At 36.5% G+C, this 26,046-nt stretch overlaps 1 protein-coding gene across 2 annotated transcripts; it reads right to left on the reverse strand.

Moving 5' to 3' along the window:
* LOC132842345 (exocyst complex component 3-like) lies at nucleotides 1–22,679 on the reverse strand. Of its 2 annotated transcripts, XM_060865032.1 has the most exons (17): nucleotides 22,354–22,679; nucleotides 18,483–18,602; nucleotides 18,073–18,216; nucleotides 17,224–17,343; nucleotides 16,652–16,795; nucleotides 9,190–9,330; nucleotides 8,609–8,755; nucleotides 7,869–8,493; nucleotides 7,625–7,739; nucleotides 6,852–6,974; nucleotides 6,645–6,736; nucleotides 6,333–6,425; nucleotides 5,981–6,104; nucleotides 3,508–3,633; nucleotides 3,263–3,418; nucleotides 2,606–2,727; nucleotides 1–1,151 (listed from the first exon to the last, which is right to left on the reverse strand). In XM_060865032.1, the coding sequence occupies exons 2-17, from the start codon at nucleotides 18,547–18,549 to the stop codon at nucleotides 935–937; spliced, it is 2,556 nt and encodes an 851-aa protein (XP_060721015.1). In that variant the 5' UTR covers nucleotides 18,550–18,602; nucleotides 22,354–22,679; the 3' UTR covers nucleotides 1–934. The 2 variants fall into 2 exon arrangements, with proteins under 2 accessions (XP_060721015.1, XP_060721016.1); XM_060865033.1 differs by lacking the exons at nucleotides 18,073–18,216; nucleotides 18,483–18,602.
* Between the last annotated feature and the right edge of the window lie 3,367 nt (nucleotides 22,680–26,046).

Raw genomic sequence — 26,046 nt, forward strand, 5'->3', positions numbered from 1 at the left:
ACCACATGTAGGTCACACTTCATTATGCACACATTCACATCCACATTTATTATTTATCCTTCCATTTTAGTGGAAAAAAACTAAAAAGCACATGACCAGTAAGTTATGCAAGAATGTAAAATCCATCACACATATGATGACTCATAATGCAGATGACCACACACTAGGTTATTCCCTGAAACCAAAGGAAATGGTTAAAATTATTTATTGTTCATTGGCTATTACAGTAATATCACCTGGCTTGACTGAAACTAAGAATGGTATTAGCACACATTTCACATTCAAATAACAACATCTGAATACACACACATTTCTGCTTATTACACTGTATTTTCTGTCATGCAGTTGCATACAATTGATTCTTCTGTCTTACAATTGCCATGCTAAATTATCCCAAATAAATCCATCCTCTGCCTCACTGCTGTGTCACTGGTTTACTGCTGAGTCATATTCCCAAAGCACAAGGTCATTCACACGGCAAATGTGCAAGTTTTCCCACCAACAGGCAAAATCACATCCACAGCTTACTTGTTAATGTATAAAAAGGGTCTATATGTTAATGCATGCATCACAATGGCCAGTATAGTGTGAACTGCACATAGAACTATAGGTTTTAGATTTTTTTAAGTTTTTGAGGCAATTATGAATTAATTCAACAATGCATAGTTATAAGAGCTATATAAGCTAATGTCATATTTGACCAACCTTAGCATATACTGAGGTACACTAAAACAGACTTTTATAATTTGTGAAATGTTCTCTCTGTGTCTATGTGGGTTTGTCCCGGTTCTATCTCACCTCCTAAAAACATTCCTGTAGGTGGGCTGGCTATGATAATTCTTAGCTATGCATCTACTTAATCCTATAAAGTGATGTAAAAAAAAAAAAAAAAAACATTGAATAATTGTATAAATGCATGAAAGAGAACTTGATATCATTTGCTACATGTACATGCTTCAGTCAAATAAAAGGGGAGCATGCAGAAACAAGAACAGAAGCTCATTGAGATATTCCTAGGCACATGGCAGAAGAAGGCTGGATTCGACTCAGACACTTCCAGATTGTTCAGAGTCTGGTGGTAGCACTCTCTGACCATGTGCACATCTGGACATCTGCTTTTCAGCTGCAAAAGCTGAACGACCTGCCGTTCACTGAGAAAGAATAACAACAAACAAGGTCATTAGAATGAAGCAAGGGGACATTTGATCACTTGTGGTTAAATTAAAATAATAATAAACTTTGTCTACTTCATTAGCTTATCTTTTAGAATGTGATTGAGCTAGTTTGGGCAGTGACTGCCTGATTCTGATTGTGCAGCTGCATCCTGATTGCAAAAGCCGCAGGGATCATCTTGTGGGAGAAAAAAGTGGCAGAATGAACATCCAGCATTGTATTAGCTGTCTAGTTAAAATGTCAGCCGGTTAAAGGTTGTTCTGCTCATTACTCTCTCTGGACCACTGGTTTGAACTTAGGTGCTTTCCTTGATTCTGTGCATATTTCCGGGACTGATGGAAACAACAAAAACCCTGCTAATCATTAATCACACATAGCTGAACAATTTCACTGGGAAATTTTACAGGAAATCTTGGCTAACTCATGTGTGACCTTATCATTGGGCTTTTTACCTGCCTAGCATTTGAGGAGTGATAATGGTTGACATTTCTGAGCTAGCTTATGGCCTCAGAGGTTATCAGCAGACTCACAGCAGTTCCAGAACTATTGTAATAGAGTCTTTCTGCTTCTCAGACTTAATAATCAATCATTACATTAACTTTTACATTCAGTAGATGCCCTGTTACAAGTTACAGAAGCATTTTGCATTTTAAAAAAAGGAAATACAATTATAAAAATAGATGAACACAGTGTTATTGCAAGTGCTTGTCAAAGATCCTTTTCCTGTTTTTTAGATGACCAGGGTAAGTTCATCCCACCCTCATTGTTGTCAGGACAGAGAAGAGTCTTGATGCATGCCTTCCTTGTCCTTTGAGTGATATTGACATGATTGAGCTGAGGGCCTCGAGGAAGCACTGACTCATATTTGGCTTTGTAGGCAAGCATCAGAGTTTTAAATATGACACAGGCAGCTACAGGAAGCCAGTAAGTAGCATAGCAATAGGGTGTTGAGGGAGAACTCTAGAAGACTAAAAACAAGTCAAGATTCAGATGTATATTGAATCAGATACAAGGGTCAGATGGTACGCAGGGGCAGTCCAGTCTTGAAATCACAAGTGGTTGAACAAAGAACCTGCTTACCTCAAGGGAAAAAAATATCCTCCAATGGGAGAAATCTGAATAACCAAGTCAGTTTAGAGATGTTATGCAATAAAGAGATTCGGTATGATCAGGACTGGGAATTTTTTTTAAATATATATATTATTTTATTTATTTTATAACCTGGATGAATTGTCTTACTGAATATGTTGAGATCCATGCAGAAATGTGAATGCTAAAAACACTACTACATAAAAACAGTGTTAACTATTGTAAGTGTACTAGTGTAAACATTATTCTGATTTCTGTGTAAATTTTGCTCAGTAGTTCCTTATATGTAAAGAACAAAAGTTCTTTTGGGCATCTGTATAGATATATAACTGTAAATAATTACCTGAGGTCAGGATGTTGTTTTAACAGTGCACAGATTTCTAGTACAAGAGTTTCTGGATCTTGAACCTTTATCACTTCTGAAACTCTGGGCAAAATTTCAGATAGCCATTCCTTCGCTGATCCCTGTTGGAATAAAGTAAATATTTTTTCCAAGCACAAACAAAAAACTCAGACGTGTATAGTTAGAAGACCGTCAGCTATAATTGGGATATGATTTAACCTAAAATATAAATAATATAATAATATATAAATATGGGTTTTTATAATAATAAGTGCTAATAAAGCACTTAGCTGAGAGGAAAGTAGTTACTGAGGGATTTTCCTTTGTTATGTTATCAAGCAAATATATAAAAGTTGGGGAAGTTAACTGAAACGTTTTATTTATTTATTTATTTACTTACTTACTTATTTATATTTACAGAATTTGAGATGTAGACCTTGTGCATTGATGATGCTAAGAGTTTAGGTATAAAGCAGGTCCACAGAACCAAACATTGTATTGAAGTTTTGGATTATGAATCCCAATCATTAACACCATGAATCGAGTAAAAAAAAAAATTAAATATGGAAGAATATTTTCTTCTGAAAAGGTGCAAGTGCAATGATTTGCTGCTTTGTGATGTCTGTATGTGTTTAATTGTGTGAGAGGCTTACTAACATGTTGTTCAAACAGTGTCTTGATTCTTTCACTGTCCTGGCATAGAAAGCGTGCGGCTGCCTCCTGTTTGTCCTTGTTTTTTAATTTAAGTTTCCTCTTTAACATTCTCCTGACATATTCAATCATTAACTCAAAATGCAGCTGACTTAACAGCTCCTAAACACACACAAACAGAGAGATACAGTCTTTCTCATGTATATATTATTAAACACATTGCTGGAATATCTTGTGGTGGTGATCCTTACCTTTTGACATTCACAGTTTAGGCCATTTAAAGAATGAATTTTCTCATTTAGTGTATCTTCTAGTCTGTCAATAATTGCTTCATGCTCAGAAAACCAAGCTGGAGTCCACAATTTACGGTAAGTTGCCTGTGTAAATACCACAGAAAGAAGAGTAAGAATGGAAATGATTAAGCACCTACTATAAGGCAGAATATTTAGTATCCACCATTACAATTAATCACTAATGTAAACTTCAACCATTTTCTTAGAAATGTGCTATGTTTACTGTCAACCCCAAAGATGTTGGAACTCTTTAATGAATTTGGCAAAATGAAATATGTGATCATTCCTATGTACATTCCTCATTTAATATGCTGCATGTGAACATGGGCTTTAAAACTTATATTTGCCTTTTTACAAAACACTGATTTTACACTCCTTGCAATATAATCATAGAAATGTTACAGGAAAAAAATAAAACCCCAAGAAAGACTTTTCACACAAATGTATATATCTTCAAAGTTGAAGGTGAAATCTAATCCATTTCTGCTCAAGTATTTTACCTTCAACCACTAAAATTCTGTGTGAGGTTATCCTAAGAGGTAAAACTATCTCACACTGAAAGCCAACAGTGTCCTGACTAATTTTTTTATCAGACTTGTGCTGATAAAATAATTCATTTGTTAACACCGATTGAAAATTTCTGATAAGTAAATTTTCATTTTGCCACCATAATGGAATGTCAGCATTGTGGTAAAATGGGTTAATGAAGCCTCCTCTGCAGAGAATAACTTCACCGAGGCGCTTGCAGTGTCTAGCATGGTTGGCTCCTTTATATTTTTATTTGTGCACATGTGGACTTACATACAGGCCCCTCTGAAAGTCCCCTTTTGCAACACACTGAAGACATTTGGACTTGAGATCGGATTAAGACTAATCAAAATTTCAGTGTTAAACAACTTCTAGACCTTACAACCAACATCTAGACCTTACATCCAGATGTGATGTCTAACATCTTTTATTTGAACCCACCCATTTTTCACATTATCAAAAAGAACAGATAATAAATAGGTGTTTCTTGTTGCCCAGGTGTTCTGTTAGATTGACTGACAAACAATGAGTAATACTGAATGTTTTCTTTGGATTTGAGCCCTGATTTTAATCAGACATCCAATCGGTCAGCCAAGAAACACAACAGCAGGTGAGAATAGAAATATGCTGTGAAGAAAATCTCTAAAACAACAGTAACTGTGACAAGGTCTCAGCTCTGATACAGATACTTTCACTTCATCTCCACCTACAAGATCCTCTTTTCATCTATATAGTAATGTGAATGCAGTAATATGACATTAAAACTCCCCATCTGTGATGTTCCTCATTTTAATCTTTTTAAAAATTACCTAAATGGCTGTAGAATTTTTGCAAAATGATGACATGTTTGGATCATGAGCTCTTTGTGTTCCCCCAGTTTCAATTTAATAATTTAAATACAAGTAATGAAGAAAACTGTAGAAGTCATCATGGATACCAAGGACTTCTATGATTTTCTCATCTCAGCTTTTTGATACTATACACCTGGGATATTTTTGAAAATGACTTTTAAAATAGAACTTTTTTAGGAACTGGATTATTCTGAAATATTTACACTCTCTAGATACATTGAATTTAAGAAGAATACAAGTATAATTACATTTGCTAATTACTCTGTGATATCTCCAACAACCTTAACAGTGGAGAGTTTTCACGAGTTTCACAATCCATCATACGAAGAAGCCATACCACAGGATACAAACAATCATCAGCATTAAGAATCAGAAGCCCAAATTGGAATTCACAAAGAAACACAGAGATGACCGCAAAAGTTGTAGATACAAAATAAGGAAAGGTCAAAATGTGGAGAAAGAAAGGTTCTGCTCATGATCCAAAACATACAGTCTTGTTTGTCAAGCATGGTGGTTGTATGAGATAAGACAAGATTCTGATCTATCATCTCATATTCATTTTGTGATCTCAAATCCAAATCACAACAGTAATAGTAAACGTAAAGTAAGTAATAGTCAATATTTTAGTAACAACAAACACAGTGACTGTTCCAATTGCTGAAGAATTTCTGGTCCAATACTTTAAGAGCTCTATATTTTCATGTTTCTACAACAATTTCTACACCAAATGCAGAAAAACGGAACCTGAACACAACAAAAGCCAACACTTTTCTATAGCTCAGTTCACTTTTTTTATTTTCACTCAGGAACAGCTCTTACAATCATTTAGTGGATATTGCATTGATGGGCTATCAGCTGAAAGTTCCATTGAGTGGAGTTCGAGTGACACAATGCTGGTGAACTGTCCCTGTAGATAGTAGATTACATCTGTTTTGTGATACATGAATAACTATAACAACAATACAGTGATGGATATACATGTGTGAAATTGGATGGAGACTCGGGTTTGAGAATGTATTGTGGTCTAATCTAGGTGTTTTGTTTGTAGATACCGTGAGCTCCTTGTGTATTGGGGTGAGGAGGTAACTGTGACAGGATTCTCTCAGCTTTAATACAGTCGACAGCCAAGCTACTTTCACTTCATCTGGAAGATCATCCTGTTTTTCTATATAGTCCCTGTGAAAACAGTAATATTCAACTTCCCATCTGAGAGGTTCCTCATTTTCTCTGTTCCTTGGGTCTTCAAAATGACCCAAAATGCTAAGAATATGTTTAGAACCTTTTGCTATATTTATCAACTAACTGTAGACTATAGAACATTTTTAAATACAAGAAAACCGTATTGTCATTGTCATAGTCATAAACTGTAGTCATCATGGATACCAAAGACTATGATTTTCTTACCTTATCTTATCAATATTATACAACTGGGATTTCACGATTTCAGTCATGTCCATCTGCTGGGTTTTAAGAAATTCCTCCATGGAGTTTTTATAACTGAAAAGCAAATAAATATTTTTTTTTTGAAATGTTGTTGCTACTTGCAAATAGACAAACATTTTGTAAATTCAAAGGTACCAAAATTCGATTTGGTGGGAAAATATGAATCTTTTCTCATTTTCCAGATAAATAGACTATTGGGTGTATTATTTCTTCTCTTTTTTTGTCTGTAATAAATTAACTTGCTAATAGTTGCTAATGTGAGTTTGAAAATACCTCATTAGAAAGGTGCCCATTTGCAACAAAATTCTCTTTGCTTTCTCTTTCCCCAGAGTGATTTCAACCTCTTTTACACCTCCATCAACAATCTGTTAAATAAAAGGTTTTCATAAGACCAGAGAAGATGGGATGTTAATGATATACTGTAACTTACTTACATAATTTTAAATAGTAAAATAAGTCAAACCATCCTGATGGCCATACCCCTATAGCATCTAAAACTAGATGGCAAATATAATATTCATCAATAAGTTCAGGTTTTTTATTAGCCTGCCAGTCTGCCTCCTTTAACTCAAGAGCATTGGACAACCAGGTCTTGGTTTCATTCTGTAAATAATAAAAGATAAAAGGAAAATTAGTATGTCCCATGTATGACATGGCACTGTCTTTACACATTGTTAGGAAAAACTGTACTTATGCAAATCATGCAATTGTCCAATCAGCCTATAATTTGGCAGCAGATCAATTCATAAAAGAGTGCAGATACAGGCCAAGAGCTTCATCTCATCAAACATCAGAATAGGGAAAAAATAGTTCTCAGTGTCATGGATTTGGTGCCAGACAGCTGGTTTGAGCTTTCGTAGTGGTTCTGCAGGCAGAAATGGCTTGTTGATGAGAGAGGATAGAAGAGGCCGTACTGTTTTGAGCAGGACAGCAGCAGAACAGGACATCCATTTAAATAACCACACTGTACAACTGTTGAATCTGAAGCAGCTGAAGATTTGAGTAATAATTAGTTGTACAATTATAAAATTGGGCATTCTTATCTGACCTCTCTCATCAACAAGCCACTATCATTTTCCCCATTTTGATTATTAACTGAATAACTTAACATTAACTGAAGTTCTTGACCTGCATGTGCAGGATTTTATGCACAGAGGTCACATAATCCGATAGTTGCACAAATATGCAGGGCTGCATGTGTTCCTACTAAAGTTCCCAATGAGTGTGTATCATACAAAAAGAATATGTAATACCTCTTTGTGTGACAAATATTGATCCTCCAGTGCCTTATAATCTTCCTCAGGTAACAAATCACCTAATGATTCAGTGTTGATGTGTGGATTCAGTTCATCATGTTTCAAAATGTCCCTGAAAAACAATCATAATCATGTAAAGCTGGCTTAATGAGGTCAGGGGTATCAGTAAATCTGGTTTCTAATTGCATGTAACCATGTTTCTTGTTGATGACACTGTTGGTGATATTCTTGTTTTTCTTACTTTGAATAACTGCTTATTTGTTGCAGTATGAATCTGTAATCCTCCATGGTTACACTGCATCTTAGAAGTTTCCTGAGTATTGTTAAGAAAGCCTGATGATAGAGCTGAGCGTACATGTTACATGCGTTGAAATCTGAGAAACATTCTGAGTAACATCTCTGCACATGTTTGATAACCTGTAGCAGATCATTCTGAATGATGCTGCTTATCCGTACCACCTCTATTTTCAGCATATCTGCATCACTGTCATCTTCATTTTTTTGCTGCAGTCGATTCTCCACTACTTCCTTAACTATTGTGTCATGGCATCTCATTGGTCGCCAAGACGGGGCCTCTTCTGATGCCTCTTCCCAGAGCTTGTCTTCTTCCTCCTGCTTAACTATAGCCTTTATGGCACTTCTCAGCATCTCTTGATTGTCCACGTTAAAGGAATCATGGACAGCCTTCTTCAGATGCTCCATCAGAGTCTCATAATCCTTCTTCAAGTCATTTTTAGCATCTTCTGTGCAAATGGCCTCCTCAGATGATGATTGAGAGATGAAGAGGCTCTTTTCCCTGTCTAAAAGTTGCTGGTTAGCTTCTGCCAAAAATCCCTGTTCCAGCTTCTGATTGAAATCTAGGAGGTCTGAAATATGATAGTCTACTTAATTAAACCAAAAATGTCCTTATAAAAAGATTTCCTTATATAAAGATTGTCTATAAGCTGCATGGAAATCAGAAGTTGTTTTTGTCAAACTTACCTGGATTAGTATTTGAGGAATGTTTTTGGGCTGACATTTTTGTCTTTAATGTAAGATTTAGGAATTGTTTTGCAGAACTACTTAAGGACTTTGAAGGTTGTTCAACTATCACCATTGAAATAGAATCACCTGCAGTCCCATCATGCTCTAAGAAACAAAATAAACAAATTATTATTAAACGATAAGCGTCCACAACAAAAACATTGCAAACTTTTGCCCATTTTCTTGGTGATGACAGAAAATTAAAACCAAACTATTAAATCAGACTAAAGACGTATTTGTGTGAAAAATTATCATTTATATTCACATTTCACAGGCAGAGAGACATTGGAATATAGGCATATCTGGTAGTAGATTACCAAAGGATGGTAAGACCTACCTTTAGATAGAGCCATAGTTAAGTAGTAGTACATTCGATTCGATTCGATTCGATATATTACATAATATAGGACTTCCAGTTTCAGACTGAAATCCAAGAGCTCTTGAATAATGTGAGACTTAATGCGAGATATAAGAAACATTTTCAAATTTTAACCACAAGCTCTACAGAAATCAGATGTTATTTATTTATTCATACCTACTTGAACTAGGTTTTGAAGAATGTTTTTTGCCTGTCTTCTTTAAGATCTGGTGAAGAATATATCTTGAAGAATGTTTTGGGGATTTTTGTGTTCCTTCAACCATCACTATGGAACTAGAATCATCACCAGTTCCCTTATTAACTAAGAAAAAAAATGGAAACAAATTGTAAATATACAGGAAACATCCATTACCCCAAACAGTGTATATATGTTTTCTCATGATAAAAACTAAAAAAAAAATAAAAATAAAATAAATAAATTGTTGAAAAAATTCCTTGAACCAAAAGTGTTACAAAGCAGCAAAACCCTGAAAATGACTGACATTTATACATTGTGTCTTTTGCATTATGGCCAAAAAATTGTATAGAGGAGACCGGGTATGGTTGTAACACTTTTTTCTTCAGCACCTAAAACTACCTTTTTTTTTAGGCTACACGTCTGAAACTTTTAGGCAAAGTACCCACGTTTGTCTACTACAAATGGCAACAATTTAAATTTATTCAACTATGTCACAGACTTTGTGAGATGATGACAAATACAAGGTGGTCCTTTGTTACAACCTATCCCACTACTGGGGTAGGTTGTAACACATACTTTAAGAGGTCTTGAATTTCTTTAATTACTTTAATAAACACATACATTAAGAGGTCTTGAATCTTGCCTTTTCTACCCTGTTCTCAAGACGCTTATCCATCATGCTCACCTTACGTGGAGTTAGCCCATAGTATATATCGGCTGCCTGACTTATATACTCCCTGGTGAAGACCTGGTGAGGACTGTAGTATCCTACACGAGGAAGGTCCCTCGATCCCTGGTCTTTCAGTTCTTTATATTTCTGCCAATATCTGTTCAAGGTTACATGGCAGATTCCATGGGATTTTGCCACTGCCCTAACAGACTTTCCTTTCCTAACTTCCTCTGCTGCTCTTTTTAAAAGACTGGCATCGACTCCACTATCTGTTTTTTCCCCCAAGTTCTAGGCATTCTGTAAAATGATTAAAATCACAAAAATGTTCTTAGTTGTATATAAGGGGATGGTTGTAACACTTTTAAAACACGTGTTACAACCTACCCCACCACCGTCACCCATTGTTTAGCTAGCTGTATTAGCAAGGTGCTTTGAAATCAAGGTGCTTTGAAATTAATTTAACTTTTAAAAAGCATGTAAAAAAAAGTGGCTAATACCATCAGATATAATATGGCTAACTTTAGATACATTAGGCCATATATAACAATAGAGGCAGCCAAACTATTTACGCATGCCATGATTTTTTCTCACATATCATACTGTTTCACAAGCTGGTCCCAAGCAAATATGACAACTCTAAAACCAATTGAGACCCTTTATAAGCAAACCTTAAAAATATTAGATCAAAAAATGGGTGCAAGCCCATATAAGATTTTAAAAATTAGACAAGCATCTTGATAATGTGAGAAATTGCTAAAATTGAATAAGTTGTATTTTACTAAATACAACTTATTCAATTTTAGCAATTTCTCACATTATCAAGATGCTTGTCTCATTTTTAAAATCTTATATGGGCTTGCACCCCCACCATTGCGTGAATTCATAAAACTGAGGAATAACAGTGATAGGGCAAACAGGGCAGCTACCAGGGGAGACTGTGTTATACAGTATAGGCGAAGTAAGTTTGGTCAAACAGTCTTTTCAGTACGGGCCTCAAATTATTGGAATTGTCTCCCTACTGAACTCAGAAAGAGCACCAGCTATTCATCATTTAAATTCAAACTCAAGAATTGGATTAAAAACACTCAAAATTGAAATTATCAATAGTTAACTTATTTTATCTTTGGTACTGTCCATTTTTGTATTGTATTTATTATTATCTATTTAGTGTTTTAATTTGTTTTGTGTTTTTCATGTATTTAATTTTTATACTATGATATTGTGTTGACCTGCCAAGGGACTGCAGATGAAAAATAGCTCTTCAGCTAATTAAGGCACATTTACATTTTGAGTGTAAACAAAAAATGTTGATTGATGTGCATTGTCCCTTTCAAATAAATAAAAAAAAATAAATAAAAAAATTGGCAGGAGGTTGATACACGATTCTTTACTAGAGAAACTACAGTTTGACCTGATATAGCCCATACAACATTATCTACAACGGAAGAAGTACTAAACAAAATATAATCTTGTTATTTTTTTTTTTACTTTCTTACCTCAGAATTAGATTTTCTGCTGTAGCTTCAGGAGAGATAGCAACACAGACTGGAAAACCTCTATGTGGGATCGTAAAGGAAGCCTGATGAGACTGAAACTGTTACATGACTCCTATCTTATCCCTGATTCATGGAATTGATAGTGTTACAACTCTCCCCGTGTTACAACTATACCCGGTCTCCCCTATTATAAAATTTTTTTGCATAAAGAAGAAAAGCTGTTTTGACAGTAAAGGCAAAAATTCTCTCCTCATGTTACTGTAATTAAGTAAATTTTTTGGGTATTTGTACGTTTATAAGTTAAATTAATTAAAGTCATTTACTTTGTTATTTTTAAAATCACAATTCGTTACTGAGTACACCTGCAATTTGAATCAATATTTGAACCACTGACCAGCATTTCTGTAGCTAATAAAAATATCTCATCTATATGGACCAATGAAAAGCCAAAGAACAAAACTCCCACTGCTTAGAGTTACGTGAGCTGACTGTGATCGTACAGTGAATAATTTATTAACTGAAGGTTTGGGACACACGGAAATTGAAGACAGGAACGATGATAAATCTAAAAAAAAAATGCAGAAATAACGACGACATAGCGGAGGATGAGAGCCCATGGCCACACCTGGAGGAGCTGTTCACCTATAGAGGGAGGAAAGGTGACAGCTTGCTGATGTTCTACTTGATCTTAGTGCTGCATTTGACACTATAGATCAGACCATTCTCCAAGATTGCTTACAAAATTACACAGGTATTCATGGACAGTCTTTAAGTTGGTTTAAATCCTACTTGTCTGATCGATACCATTTTGTAGATTTAAATAGAGAATCCTCCAGTTTATTGCCAGTTAATTATAGGGTCCCTCAAGGATTAGTTTTAGGACCTCTGCTTTTCTCAATATACATGTTTACCTTGGGAAACATCATTATAAGGCATGGGATTAGTTTCCATTGTTAGGCTGACAATACCCAGTTATATATCTCATCAAAACCAGATGAAATATCTAAATTCACAGAGTTAACCGAGTTAATTATATAAATGATTGGATGACCTGTAATTTTCTATTGTTTAATTCTGATTAGACAGAAATATTACTTATCGGACCAAAAACCAGTACACAGAAACTCTCACAATTCAACTTCCATTTAGAGGGATGTACTGTTACTACTAGCTCATCAGTGAAAGACCTGGGTGTTATATTAGACAGAAACTTGTCTTTTGAAAATCATATCACCCATATTACAAAAACAGCCTTCTTCCATCTTAGAAATATTGCAGAGCTAAGAAACATCCTATCTGTATCTGATGCTGAGAAGCTAGTTGATGCATTCATGACCTCCAGACGGAACTATTGTAATGCATTAGTTGTCCTGCATCTTTAATAAATAGCCTACAGTTAGTCCAAAATGCAGCTGCCAGAGTTCTTATCAGGACAAGAAAATATGATCATATAACCCTAATTCTATCATCTCTACACTGGTTACCTGTTAAGTTTAGAATTGATTATAAACTGCTGCTACTTATGCACAAGGCTCTAAATGGTTTAGCTCTTATGTATATAACAAGTCTTCTAACATGCTACAATCCTTCTTGCTCTCTAAGCTCACAAAACTCAAAAAGCTCATAAAAAGGAATTTTATTAGTTCACACAATATCAAAATCTAATAAATGCGGAAGAGCATTTTCATATTTAGCTTCCAAATTTTGGAATAGTCTTCCTGATAGTGTTCAGGGCTCAGACACACTTTCCCAGTTTAAACATAGATTAAAAACTCATCTCTTTAGTCAGACATACACATAATACTTCCTATAATCTTGTGCTCTAAAACATCTGATCACATGCACATTATTATCTAGTGCTTGCTAATATTATGAACAGCATCTATGCTAATTCCTCTCCACTGCTTCACTTTTTTTACCCATCCTGAGGCATCCAGAGATTGTACCAGATCCAGTTGGATCGTGTGTCATGAAGTATTCAGAGATTTTAAGAGGAGATGCCAACTACATGTGGTCTTTGAGGACAACAACCTCCTAATCAATGCACAATTGCCGGACTTTATATGTTTATAATCACACCCTCCAGTGTCACCAGAATGAAGACTGTTTTCCTTTTGGGTCTGATTCCTCTCAAGGTTTCTTCCTCTTCCATCTAAGGGAGTTTTTTCTTGCCACAGTCACCTCAGTCACCTCAGGCTTGCTCATTTGGGATAAATACAAACACATTTAAATATAATTCAAATATTAATCTAATATGAATTTTTATATTTTATTAATCTTGTTCTGAAAAGCTGCTTTGAGACAATGTCCATTGTTAAAATCACTATACAAGTAAATGTGAATTGAATTTTGAATTGAATAATACTTAAGTAAATAAAATATGGGAAATAATGCTAATATAATGTGTATCAGAAAAATAAAGTTTGAATGTCTTTAAACACCTAGTCATCATGTAAATAATCTAATAATATCATCATACTGCACATTTCCCCCATAGTTCAATCGCAATCACTTTAAATTCCCAAAATGAAAGAAACACTTTAAAAGATTAGTGACATTTTCAGTGGCAGTGCATATGACATTTTAAATGATCAGGATTCAGAAACCACTTCAGGTTAGCTAACGCATAGAAAAATCCTACCTTGTTCTAACTGCAGTTCATGCCAAGAATGAAATCTCAAGTCAGAATAGTAGATTGTAAACACGTTAGCACAATATATTAGCGGTTAGATCCAGCTGTATGTGATATCGATCAATCCTGTGCACGTTCTCCACAATGTTTGTATGGGTTTCCTCAAAGTTCTCTGGTTTCTTCCTACATCCCAAAAAAACATGACCAGAGGCAGACCGGATACACACACTAAAGTGACCCTGTGTGTTTACGGAGCCTTAAACCTATCTACTTAAACATTATTGGCCTAAGAGAAATTTAGAGAATATACAAAGAGAGAAGATGAGGTCACGTGGCCGAAAGGCCAGAGATCTGATTCGGATAATGAAGCTGCTGAGATTTGAAGATGCTCAAACAAATGAAAAAGCACAAAAGGCATCCAGTGTCATTTATTTCTTACAAACATCCAGCCTAAATCCACATGAAGCTCTTTAATACTTTAATACAATTATTTAATAAAAATTTTACTATTATAAAACAAAAACAAATATCAAAACTCGTCTGCAAAATTCATAAACACATCGACGTTAACTCAAAACAGAAAGTCTCAGTCCTTAATGAACATCGCAAGCTGATTGGTTACAGTCAGTATGGAAGTGTCTGGGTTCACAGGTAACTGGGTTTATTGACCTCTGAGCTAACTTGTGGTCAACAGACAATCTTATAAAAATAATCCTTTTATGAATTTTCACACACGTTGTTAATTAAGACAACCATTATAGTTACAGCATCCTTAATCCTTAATCATAACCACACAGAGAGAATCCACCTTGATCAGTATTTTTTATTTATTTTAAGGTAACTTTTATTTTTCATGGTTAGCTTAAAGCTTAAGTGGGATCGATGTTTAAATGATTCCTACCCATATTCGCAATGCTCCATCCCCAGGGTCTTAGGTGACCTATATAGTGTTTATAAAATAACTGACAAAAGATTCAAGATAAACTAGCATTCTTGCAATTTTCACATTCAAAAAATATAAATTTATTTAAAATATATTTGTACATTCTAAATGGATTTGTAGTTTAGTGTAGTTTTTGTATAGACACTGATTATGAGAGAGTTCATGGCCAAAATTGTCCTGGTCAATACTGTAAAGGCATGAAATATGAAAAGTTTATAAGGATTAAAGAAGATTTGGGATTGTAACTCTGCCTAGTATAGTAGTAAATATAGTATAAAATAGACAATAGAATAAAAGCCCCAAAAATAGAATAAAAGTCAGCAGGTCCCAAGTGTTTTATTGCATATTTATACAGTGTTAAACATAAACAAAATACTATGAAAATAATCAAATTAGTGTGTGTTGTTCACATTAACAAATGCATTACATTCTATTAATGTAATTTTGTGCATTTTTACTGGAAAGCGTTAAACACAATAATTACTTTATTTGTTCATGTACTTCAGTCTATAAAGTTTGATTTATTTTTGTTGTTTGTTTTCTAGCAAACTTTAGTTGACTTTATTTAATTTAAGAAAGTACAGTGTAATATAATAATATCACACAGAGTAGATGTCACTGATACAGATATCATACCTCAAAGTGATGATATCACAGACCATTACCTCATACTGTACACACTACCTGTAGAACAGATTAATCGTGTCTCACCACGTTATCGACTCGGTACAACTATTATTCCGTCCACTAAAGACAGATTCACAAATAACCTGCCTGATCTGTCCCAACTTTTAAACTATACCCTTAAATACAAATGATCTAGATGTAATGACTAACAGCATAGGCACTATCTTCACTGGCATGTTAGACACTGTTGCCCCAATCTGATTAAAGAAGGTTAGAGACAAAAAGTGTAGTGGAGAGAAAGTAAACAAGAAAGTGGAGAGAAAGTAAACAAGAGGTTTTTAGAACTGCATGCAAAGCTCTAAAAGCTGCTAGGGCTGAGCACCTGAGCAAACTCATAGAAATTAGCCAACACTATCCCAGGGTTGTATTTAGTACAGTGGCTAGATTAACAAAAAAATCAGATATCTGATAAACACTATTTCATCACTGTTCAGTAGTGAGGACTTTATGAAATTCTTCAACGACATGTTTGTTAGATCGAAAGGAGATCTAGGTGAGCTTCTTCTTAATGTAATTAAGCACTCATTATCTTTAGTTCAGGCCCCTAAATCCATTAAATTGGCAGTTATTAACTCTATAATGTCTCAACTCTTCTAAGCAGGGCAATGTTTAAATACCAGGAACCCTAATCTCGTATGTGCACACGTGCCAAATCCACCATATGATTCCTAACATAATCACATGGTCTTAGAACAAAACAATACTGATAACAACAGCTGATCCATGCAACAGCTTGTGCATTTACATTTACTGCAGACACTCTTATCCAGAGTGACTTACATTTTTCTTATTTCAGTTTATACACCTGAGCAATTGAGGGTTAAGGGCCTTGCTCAGGGGCCCTTCGAGCCAATGACCTTCCGATCAGTAGTCGAACACCTTAAACACTGAGCTACCACAACCCCATGGTACTGCAGGAAACCTGCCTCCCAAAGCTGGCAAGCAGCTCCTCATTTTTTCACTTTGCTACACACAAATTTTATAGAGAATGCAGATGTCATTTTAATCAATCTTACCTTGGTCAGATTTTGAGGAAGTTGTCTTGCCTATTTTTGTCTTTAAATTGTGAGTTAGTAAACCCATTGCAGAACCACCTTTGGATTTTTTAGTATCTTCAACAATCACTTCAGTGCCAGTGTCACCATCAGGTCCAATATGCTCTAACAATGTGCAACAAATCATTAATAAACAGCAAACATCCATAACCCAAAGCATTACAAACATTTCCCTGATGATAAAAAATACCAAAGTAAAATGTTAGCTCAGGTTAAAGAAAAGAAGAAAAAAAATAAAGATTTTGATTTAATTCCTTTAGTTCTTCATGTGGTCTGTATTTTAGTCACTACAAAACACTAATCAGTTAATGTTAACCATTTTGTGAGTCTGGACAGTGAAATACACAGGAATGCTGAAATCTAAAAATGTTCACTTCTGGATGATTTACTTAAGTAGCTAAAAAACAGAAAGCTGAGGATTAAAAGCAGGAGTTTCCTGCATGCATGATAACAAAACATGTTCTACAGAAGCACATGGGAAGAGAAGAGCCAATATCTAGTCATGACTAGCTAGTATGGGTGAACTAACTCACCTTTGCTGCAAGCAGCGATGTTATCTTTGTTGATGTCGGAGTCAGCAACAGTCTTGGTAGCATCCATGGTATTGATTTCAGTAATGTTAGCCACAGCACTCGGTTCTTCACTAACACCTACTGTTATCAAACAGATGTAATTTGTTGGAACATCAGCTAATGCTGCTGTTTCTCTCATTGCTTTTTCTTTTGTTTTCTGGTAGCCATACTACTACTCCACTTTCACTCCACTTTCAAATTGCCAGGCATCAAAACAAATTTATCCTTAACTGACAAGTAGATGACCAGATAGATGTACATCTGTATTGTATGACTGGCCTACACATGACAGTGTTTTTGTCTGAATTAAATCTACATGGGTTATGCTTATTGGTAGAAAATAAAAATCAGAAATTAGAAATTGTGCATGTGATAAATTTCAACCATTCATTTTAAAAATGAGCCCAACTGTTCTTGATATAAAAATAGACAATAGAATAAAAGCCCCAAAAATAGAATAAAAGTCAGCAGGCCCCAAGTGTTTTATTGCATATTTATACAATGTTAAACATGACCAAAATACTATTACAATAATCAAATTAGTGTGTGTTGTTCACATTAACAAATGTATTACCTGCTATTAATGTAATTTCGTACATATTTACTGGAAAGCGTTAACCACAATAATTACTTAATTATTTGATCATCAATTATTTTTTGTGCTGAAGAGTCACTCTTCTTGTCGCAAATGTTCCTGGATAAATTCTGCCAGACATTTCAGTTCCAGATTTTCATTACATTTCTTCTTAGACAGAAGATATAAAGTACAGATTTTCTACAGAATGCAGATGTCATTTTAATCAATCTTACCTTGGTCAGATTTTGAGGAAGTTGTCTTGCCCATTTTTGTCTTTAACTTGCGAGTCAGTAAACCCATTGCAGAACTACCTTTGGATTTTTTAGTATCTTCAACAATCACCACAGTGCCAGTGTCACCATCAGGTCCAATATGCTCTAAGAATATGCAACAAATCATTAATAAACAGAAAACATCCATAACCCAAAGCATTACAAACATTTCCCTCATGATAAAAAAATACCAAAGTAAAATATTAGCTCAATTCTTTATGATCTACTTAAGTAGCTAAAAAACAGCAAGCTGAGGATTAAAAGCAGGAGTTTGCTGCATGCATGATAACAAAACATGTTCTACAGAAGCACATGGGAAGAGAAGAGCCAATATCTAGTCATGACTAGCTAGTATGGGTGAACTAACTCACCTTTGCTGCAAGCAGCGATGTTATCTTTGTTGGTGTCGGAGTCAGCAACAGTCTTGGTAGCGTCCATGGTATTGATTTCAGTAATGTTAGCCACAGCACTCGGTTCTTCACTAACACCTACTGATATCAAACAGATGTAAATTGTTGGAACATCAGCTAATGCTGCTGTATCTCTCATTGCTTTCTCTTTTGTTTTCTGGTAGCCATACTACTACTCCACTTTCACGCCACTTTCAAATTGCCAGGCATCAAACAAATTTATCCTTAACTGACAAGTAGATGACCAGATACAGTAGATGTACATCTGTATTGTATGACTGGCCTACACATGACAGTGTTTTTGTCTGAATTAAATCTACATGGGTTATGCTTATTGGTATATAAAACAATTTAAAAAAATCTGAAATTAAGCATGTGATAAATTTCAACCATTCAACCATCAACCTCTTAATTAAGTTTCCAGATGACACGACTGTGGTGGGTCTCATTAGCAACGAAGATGAGACAAACTACAGGAGCGAGGTGAGACGCATAGCCAGGTGGCGTAGTGACAACAATCTCTCTCTGAATGTGGAGAAGATGAAGGATTGTTGTTGACTTCAGGAGAGTGCACACTCAGCATGCTCCTCTGACCATCAACGGTGCGACTGTGGAGAGAGTGAGCAGCACCAAGTTCTTGGGTGTGCACATCACAGAGGACCTCTCCTGGACTGAAAACAGCAGCACTGGCCAAGAAATCACAGCAGCATCTCTGCTTTCTCTGCAAACTGAGAAGAGCCAAAGCCATGTCCCCCATCATGCACACCTTCTACAGAGGCACCATGGAGAGCATTCTATCGAGCTGCATCACTGAGCGGTATGGTGCCTGCAACGCATCCTCCCGGAAGACGCTACAACGCATAGTGAGAGCAGCTGAGAAGATCATTGGTGTCTCTCTCCCCTCCCTCCAGGACATTTACGGAGGACATTTACCCGCAAAGCCCTCTGCATTGCAGGTGATCCCACCCACCTTTCACACAGCTTCTTCAGTTTGCTGCCATAAGGGAGGAGACTGCGGAGTCACCAGGCCAGGACTAACAGATTGCTTCATTCATCAGGCTGTCAGGAAGCTGAACTCGCTCCTGAACTTGCCCCCCCTTCCCTTTTCTGCCCAGGCACCACAAAACTGGTTCACTTCACTTCACTGATTTGCACTTTATCTGCCATGTGCCTTGCACTGCTTTATTTAATTTTTATTTGTATTATAATTATTCTTCTACATGCCCTTATTTGTGTAGTTGTATTTTATATTTTATATAGATTTTTAGGCTCTACTGTTAGTGTTATCTGTATGCACTTTGGGTCTGAGAGTAACGCAATTTCAATTCTCTGTATGTGTGTACTGTACATGTGGAAGATTTGACAATAAAGCAGACTTGACTTGACTTGAAGTTAATGAAATTAATGGACTACAAGATATATGATAAAACTATTCAGCCTGTTACTAGATGTTGTGTGTAGTTTCAAGCTCATAATGTCTTATTCGATTGCCATATATTAAATCCACCAAAACTATAAGATAATTCCAAGCTTTAAATATGTATAGTCTGAATAAATATAATTATGTGTTTAATTATATTTAAAATATGGTTACTTGCTAAAATACTTATTTTTAAGTATATGGTCAGGTGTCCACATACAAACCACAAAGGAGGAAACTATGTTGCAGTCATTGTAAATAAGCCAGTCTGTTATACTGGTATTATTGTATCCAGTAAAACTTCAGAAACATGTCCCAGCTTTGTATAGATTTAGGTAATTGGACTGTTGCAATACATACTCTATGTATACTTTATTCTGCAGACATTTTTATTCGGAGTACACTATCACCCATAGGATCAAAATAAATGCATGAATTCTCATTCTATTCTTTCATGTCAGCAGGATTGGACAGTCACAGATTGTCATGTAGTCATGTACAGTCATGACAGTCGTGTAGACTGAACTTTCAGTAGGAGTGAACGTAATTAACCTAGTTTCTGCAAGAGAGAGCAGGAGTGTGCTTTTAAAAACATTTAAATGTTTTTATGCTGACCTCAACCCACATGAATTCCCCTCTGGTATATTCATCCTCTTAGCATTTCCCAGAATTAGTTTCAAGCTTTCATTTCACAGAATTTTTTTTCTTTTTTCCTAATGAAAAGCCAGGATTGTGCTTTTTTTATTTTTTTATTTTTATTTTTTGCCATCACACTGAACCTCTTTCAGGGATTTCCCTAAGTATTGGACATTTCATTGGCATTCTAATGTGCCCATTCACACACTCAATCGGTTCCTTAAGCTATTTCCATTGTAGGACATAACTGTTTAAAGCCTGCCAATTAATAACTTGTTGGATAATAAACATAAATTTATTAAAGATGAAAGCGGATTTTTGTGCTGAAATAAAATTCTTATGAGGAGGTTGCGGTTTTCATCGTCAAATCTGAGGAAGAAAATATGTAACTGTAATGCAGGCGAAGATACTATAAAAGCTGTAGTTATATAAGCTACAAGCTTTTTAATAAATGATCATGTTCAAATGGTCTTGTTTTAGAGAGAACTTCCAAACTAAATTAGAAAAAAGGAAAAAAGGGGAAATAAGGAACAGATTAGGATGATTACAGAGGGCTGATATGAAGATACAGTATGATTACTCAATGAAAGCCTAAAGCCTTGTTGTGTGTTCTCTGTACCAATTGTTTTAAAACATCTAGGTGTTCCACTTCCATTTAAAATCATATGTTCCTACCATCCCTCTATATTCAGCTTAATTTGTTTCTTGTTTCCGGCATTACAAGTCTGTTTTCTAGGTCCTTATCTAATTCAGTCTCACATTTTCTCTAGTTTATACTGTAAAGAGCCCCTTTCATTTAATCGTAGCATAACACCAACCCAAAAGATCTCCCCTCACCACCAGCAGAGGTCATGTTCCTATGAATACTAGCGTGAATTTTGTGAAGTAGTTACAGGTTTTTAACTTCGGTCCAAGTAAATTAACTCACTGTGAAGTTTTATGATCTCTTATATGTGCCATGTTGGTTCTGAAACTCTCTGTGGTTTACTTGAAGTTTTGTGTTGTTATTTGGATTACTCTATGGATTACCCTTTTGGTTGTATTGTATACAGTGTGTTCCACGGTGCTTTGAACAGTGCTTGACATTTTACCTTACTTTATATAAATATATATTTTTTTACTTTACCAGGAATTTTAAACAAAAAAAAACAAACAAAAAACAAAAACATCCTCAAATAAGAATTTTCCCTTTGTGCCCGGGTCCCATATGTAAAAAAAGACACCACCTGTCTACCTGTCTGCCCCACAGATCCCCTTGCTATTCTCCCTGGACCCCAGGGACACTTCTTCTTTATGGTTCAAAAGCAGTTATTACTCAGAGCCTTGTATTTTTAAAGCAACAAAAAGATAGCAATCATATTTTGTGATGCTTTCTCTCTTACATTACATTGATCATTGTGCTGCGATGCTTTTGCAAAACACATGCTTGAAAATTAAGCTCCGTCCTTTACAGTCCGAAATCTAAACAATAACCTCACCTTTTGCCTGAGCTCAGTTTGGAAATTTAATTCCAGTCAATTAGGTTTGTGCAATATGACTGAACGAATCCTGTTCTGTTCTACATATGTTAATCTCTAACCTCTAAATTCTGTAAGGATAATCTTAATTGAAAAAAGGGCCGCCCTGATATCTCAGTCACAATGGCTATGATTAAAAAGCATTACAACATTAACTATAATATACTCATATATCTCAGAGTCAAATCTCAGTATTATCTACCACTTCTTCCCAGTCCTTGCACTACATAGACATGATGGATAAAAAAGCTTTGCTTACCTCCTTTTCCTCAGGCTGGGTGTGGTTTTGTGTGGATGCTGAAAAGAAGTCTTGTGAAGCAGGAAAATGTCTTTCAGTTTCACTTGTATGAGTCAAGGGTTCGAATCATCTCAGGGTTTTTTCCCTGTTCTCCTTCACCAGTCAATTTTCTTTCCTGTTCTCCTTCACCACAGACTATTTGTTTTTTTTTAATGCACTGTATCTGCTTCTGAGTGCATCTGCTGTAGAAGAGGTGCTTTTCCTTTACAAGAAATCACATGATTCTCACTGCTAAGCCTCACAGACACACTGCTGACTCCTTTGCCTGCCTAAGGAGACATCACTAAAGCTATGGTAGATTAATGTTGCATGCTGAAATAAATAATAAATAATAATAAATGAATAAAGTTCCAGACGTGCATGATTTGATGGGTTCGTTTATTGTATTTTATTTTCTCTCTCTAGCGCTAATTCCAAGACATTTCACACACCAAAAACTCTCCGTCTTTTCTTATTAACTCTTTGTTTTCAGTCCTCGCTTGCACCTTTTTTTTCCTGCTAGAGCCCCCTACAGTTAGATTGCTAGCACAATATGCCTTCTTGAGCATTCATCACAGCAGTTTGAGCAGTTTCATGCATTTACACAAACATTTCTCCAGATCAGACTTTATGCATTAAACCCATCATAAATCCAAAACACAAACATCAAAATGAACTACATAATGCAAAACAAAAAAACATCTGGGGGGGCATTTTTTCATTCAAATACAGAAACATCACATTACATAAGCCCCACACTCTCCCCTCCAACATGAATGTCGACTCGACATCTCCTAGTTCCAAGTAACAATGTGTGAACATTAGAGCAAGACAGCACACAAGGGAGTCAGTTACTATACCAAATGCTAATTTGTCTTGCAACTGCCTTAGTATGACATCTATCTCCCATTTCTGTCATCCGCTGGCTTAGACACCACTGGTCACATGATGTCTTAAGGATTACCTCGTCATAAGACGGGTAAAATATACAGACCCACATATAGCTTTTTGCATGTTTCATTAAATTCTAGCAGTCTATGTGTCAATGTCTGTTTACTGGTACTATATGTGCATTAACTATAACATGTCTATAACCCTTTCACCATGAACTGTTTCTTACGTTAGAACAATGAACTGTGCTAATAAAACTTCATACAACAACTATGAAGTTAAATAACTCTCTGTGCAATAGAAGGTTTGCCTAATGTATCATATGTAAATATCGTGGGTGGATGTCTTTGTCTGAAAGGATACTTTCTCTGTGACAGATGAGTTACAGCTGGGCCACCCTCGTCTACCTCGTCCGATGATGTCTCTTCTCCCGTTTCTGTCATCTCATTTTCATCCCCCATTACATCTGCAACTTTTCCTGAGTTTCTTTTCCCTTCATCACATTCCTCCTCTATGGGCAGTGTCTGCTCATTATCTAGGTCCTGGTCTAGCTCTCCACCCATAACTCTTAACTGGAGCTCATCCTCCTCTAAACCCAACCGGCTTGTGCTCTCTGCAAGCTGCTTTGTCGACAGTGGCCTTAAGCATCTCCAGTCATTCTCATCCCCTGAATCCTCTTCAGCCACCACATTCACTTGACGTGTGTGCCTTTTTCTCTTTGGTTGCAATTTGTTTTCCTTCTGGTCGCTATTGTCTATGGGTAGGAAATCACAGGGCAGCAACAAGTTTCTGTGCAGCACTCTTGCTACCCCTGAGCCACGCTCTGGCTTCACTACATACACTGGGCCATCTTCATACTTTCTTTCTGTCACAACATAAACTTGATCCTCCCAGTAAGAACGGAGTTTTCCCGGCCCACCCCTTTCTCCACAATTTCTCACCAGTACTCTGTTTCCGGGCTGGAGATCTGCTCCATGTATTTTCTTATCATAGCTGTGCTTTGCTCTACTCTGTTCTTTTTGGACTGTTCTTGATGCCAATTCATACGCTTCCTCCATGCGCTTTTTCCACTTGGCGACATAATCATCATGTGAAGTTCCACACTCTCCTGGCTTCCGGCCAAACAATAAATCAATGGGCAGCCTTGGGTTTCTCCCATACATAAGGTAGTATGGAGCATACCCAGTTACTTCGCTTCGTGTGCAGTTATTTGCATGGACTACCTTGTTTAAGGAGCTCTTCCAATCAGACTTTGCTTGACTCGGCAGGGATCTGAGCATTGACAGCAATGTTCGATTGAACCTTTCCACCTGTCCATTTCCAGCAGGGTGGTATGGGGTTGTGTGGGAGTGTTGGATACCACAAAATTCCTTCATCTGGGTGAACAACTTGTTCTCAAATTTCTTCCCCTGATCATGGTGAAGTTTGGTGGGAAATCCATGCCTGAGAACAAAATCGCCAAAGATCTTTTCTGCTGCAGTTTTTGCTGACTAATTTTTACAGGCGTATGCTTGGGCATAGCGTGTGAAGTGGTCCATTAACACAAGGATGTATTCGTAGCCACCCTTACAGCCCTCTAAATGCAGAAAATCTACAGACACCAGTTCAAAAGAGTAAGTAGTTACTATATTTACCAATGGTGCTCTCGACATCTTGTTTGGATGTTTCCGTTTCAAACAGCTACACATTTTGGTAACGTAATGTTCCACATAACCCCGCATGTGAGGCCAATAGAATCTTTCTCGGATGAGACTCAGTGTGCGCTCCACCCCTTGGTGTCCCATTTCCTCATGAAGCTCCTTAAGAACAAACTGGAGGTATTTGCTAGGCAGCACTATCTGAGTTCGCCCTGCTGAGTGCCTACATAGTATTCCTTCCTCGTCCAGGTATAACTTGCTTCTCTGTCTGTACAGTACAGTCACCTCATTGTCACGGTCACGTCTCATCAACTTTGGCCAGTGGTCTGTCATCACATACTCTCGTACCCTTTTTAGCACTGGATCTTTTTCTTGGGCCTCTTTCAGTTCCTCAGTTGTCACTTTAGCCATCTGTTCTTCCCCTTGTTCCTGCTCTACTAAAGAACAAACTTTCGCTAGGGCGATAGGGCACATCCAGGGCCCCTCTTCCTCTGACTTCACAAGAAGACCATCTGTGACAGCAGCTACAACTCTTGGGCTGGTCTCCTGTGAACAGGCCTGCATATAACTTTCCATATCCAGAGGCATCCTTGACAGCACATCAGCATCTCTGTGTATGCGACCTGGTCTATATTTGATGGTAAAATTGTAGTCGGCTAACTCTGCTATCCATCGGTGAGTGGTGGCATTGAGCTTGGCCGTGGACAAAACATATGTCAACGGGTTATTGTCTGTATAGACCACAAAGGAGGTGGCATAATATAGGTATTCACGGAACCACTCACAAATGGCCCATTTCAATGCCAGGAATTCCAGTTTCCCAGAACGTAAATGATAGATCTTTTCTGGAGCCGTTAGTGTCCGTGACCCATAGCCAATGACTATCAGTTTCCCTTGCTGCCTTTGATACAGTACAGCACCAAGTCCGACTTGTGATGCATCATATGAAGGGCTTTTCAAAATCAGGGTAGCCTAAGATTGGAGGGTTCAGCAAGAACTCAAGAAGTTGGTTGAGGACAGTTTGGTGGTGTTCTGTCCATGATATTGGCTGACTGGCATGAAGTTGAGCTGTTCTTCGCCCTTTTCCTCCTTCCTTCTTACTACCCTGGCTTTTACAGCTTGCACTATTTTCTGAAAGCTTTCTCAC

The sequence above is a fragment of the Tachysurus vachellii genome, chromosome 3 (genome assembly GCF_030014155.1).
Source record: "Tachysurus vachellii isolate PV-2020 chromosome 3, HZAU_Pvac_v1, whole genome shotgun sequence".
Classification (NCBI taxonomy): domain Eukaryota; kingdom Metazoa; phylum Chordata; class Actinopteri; order Siluriformes; family Bagridae; genus Tachysurus; species Tachysurus vachellii.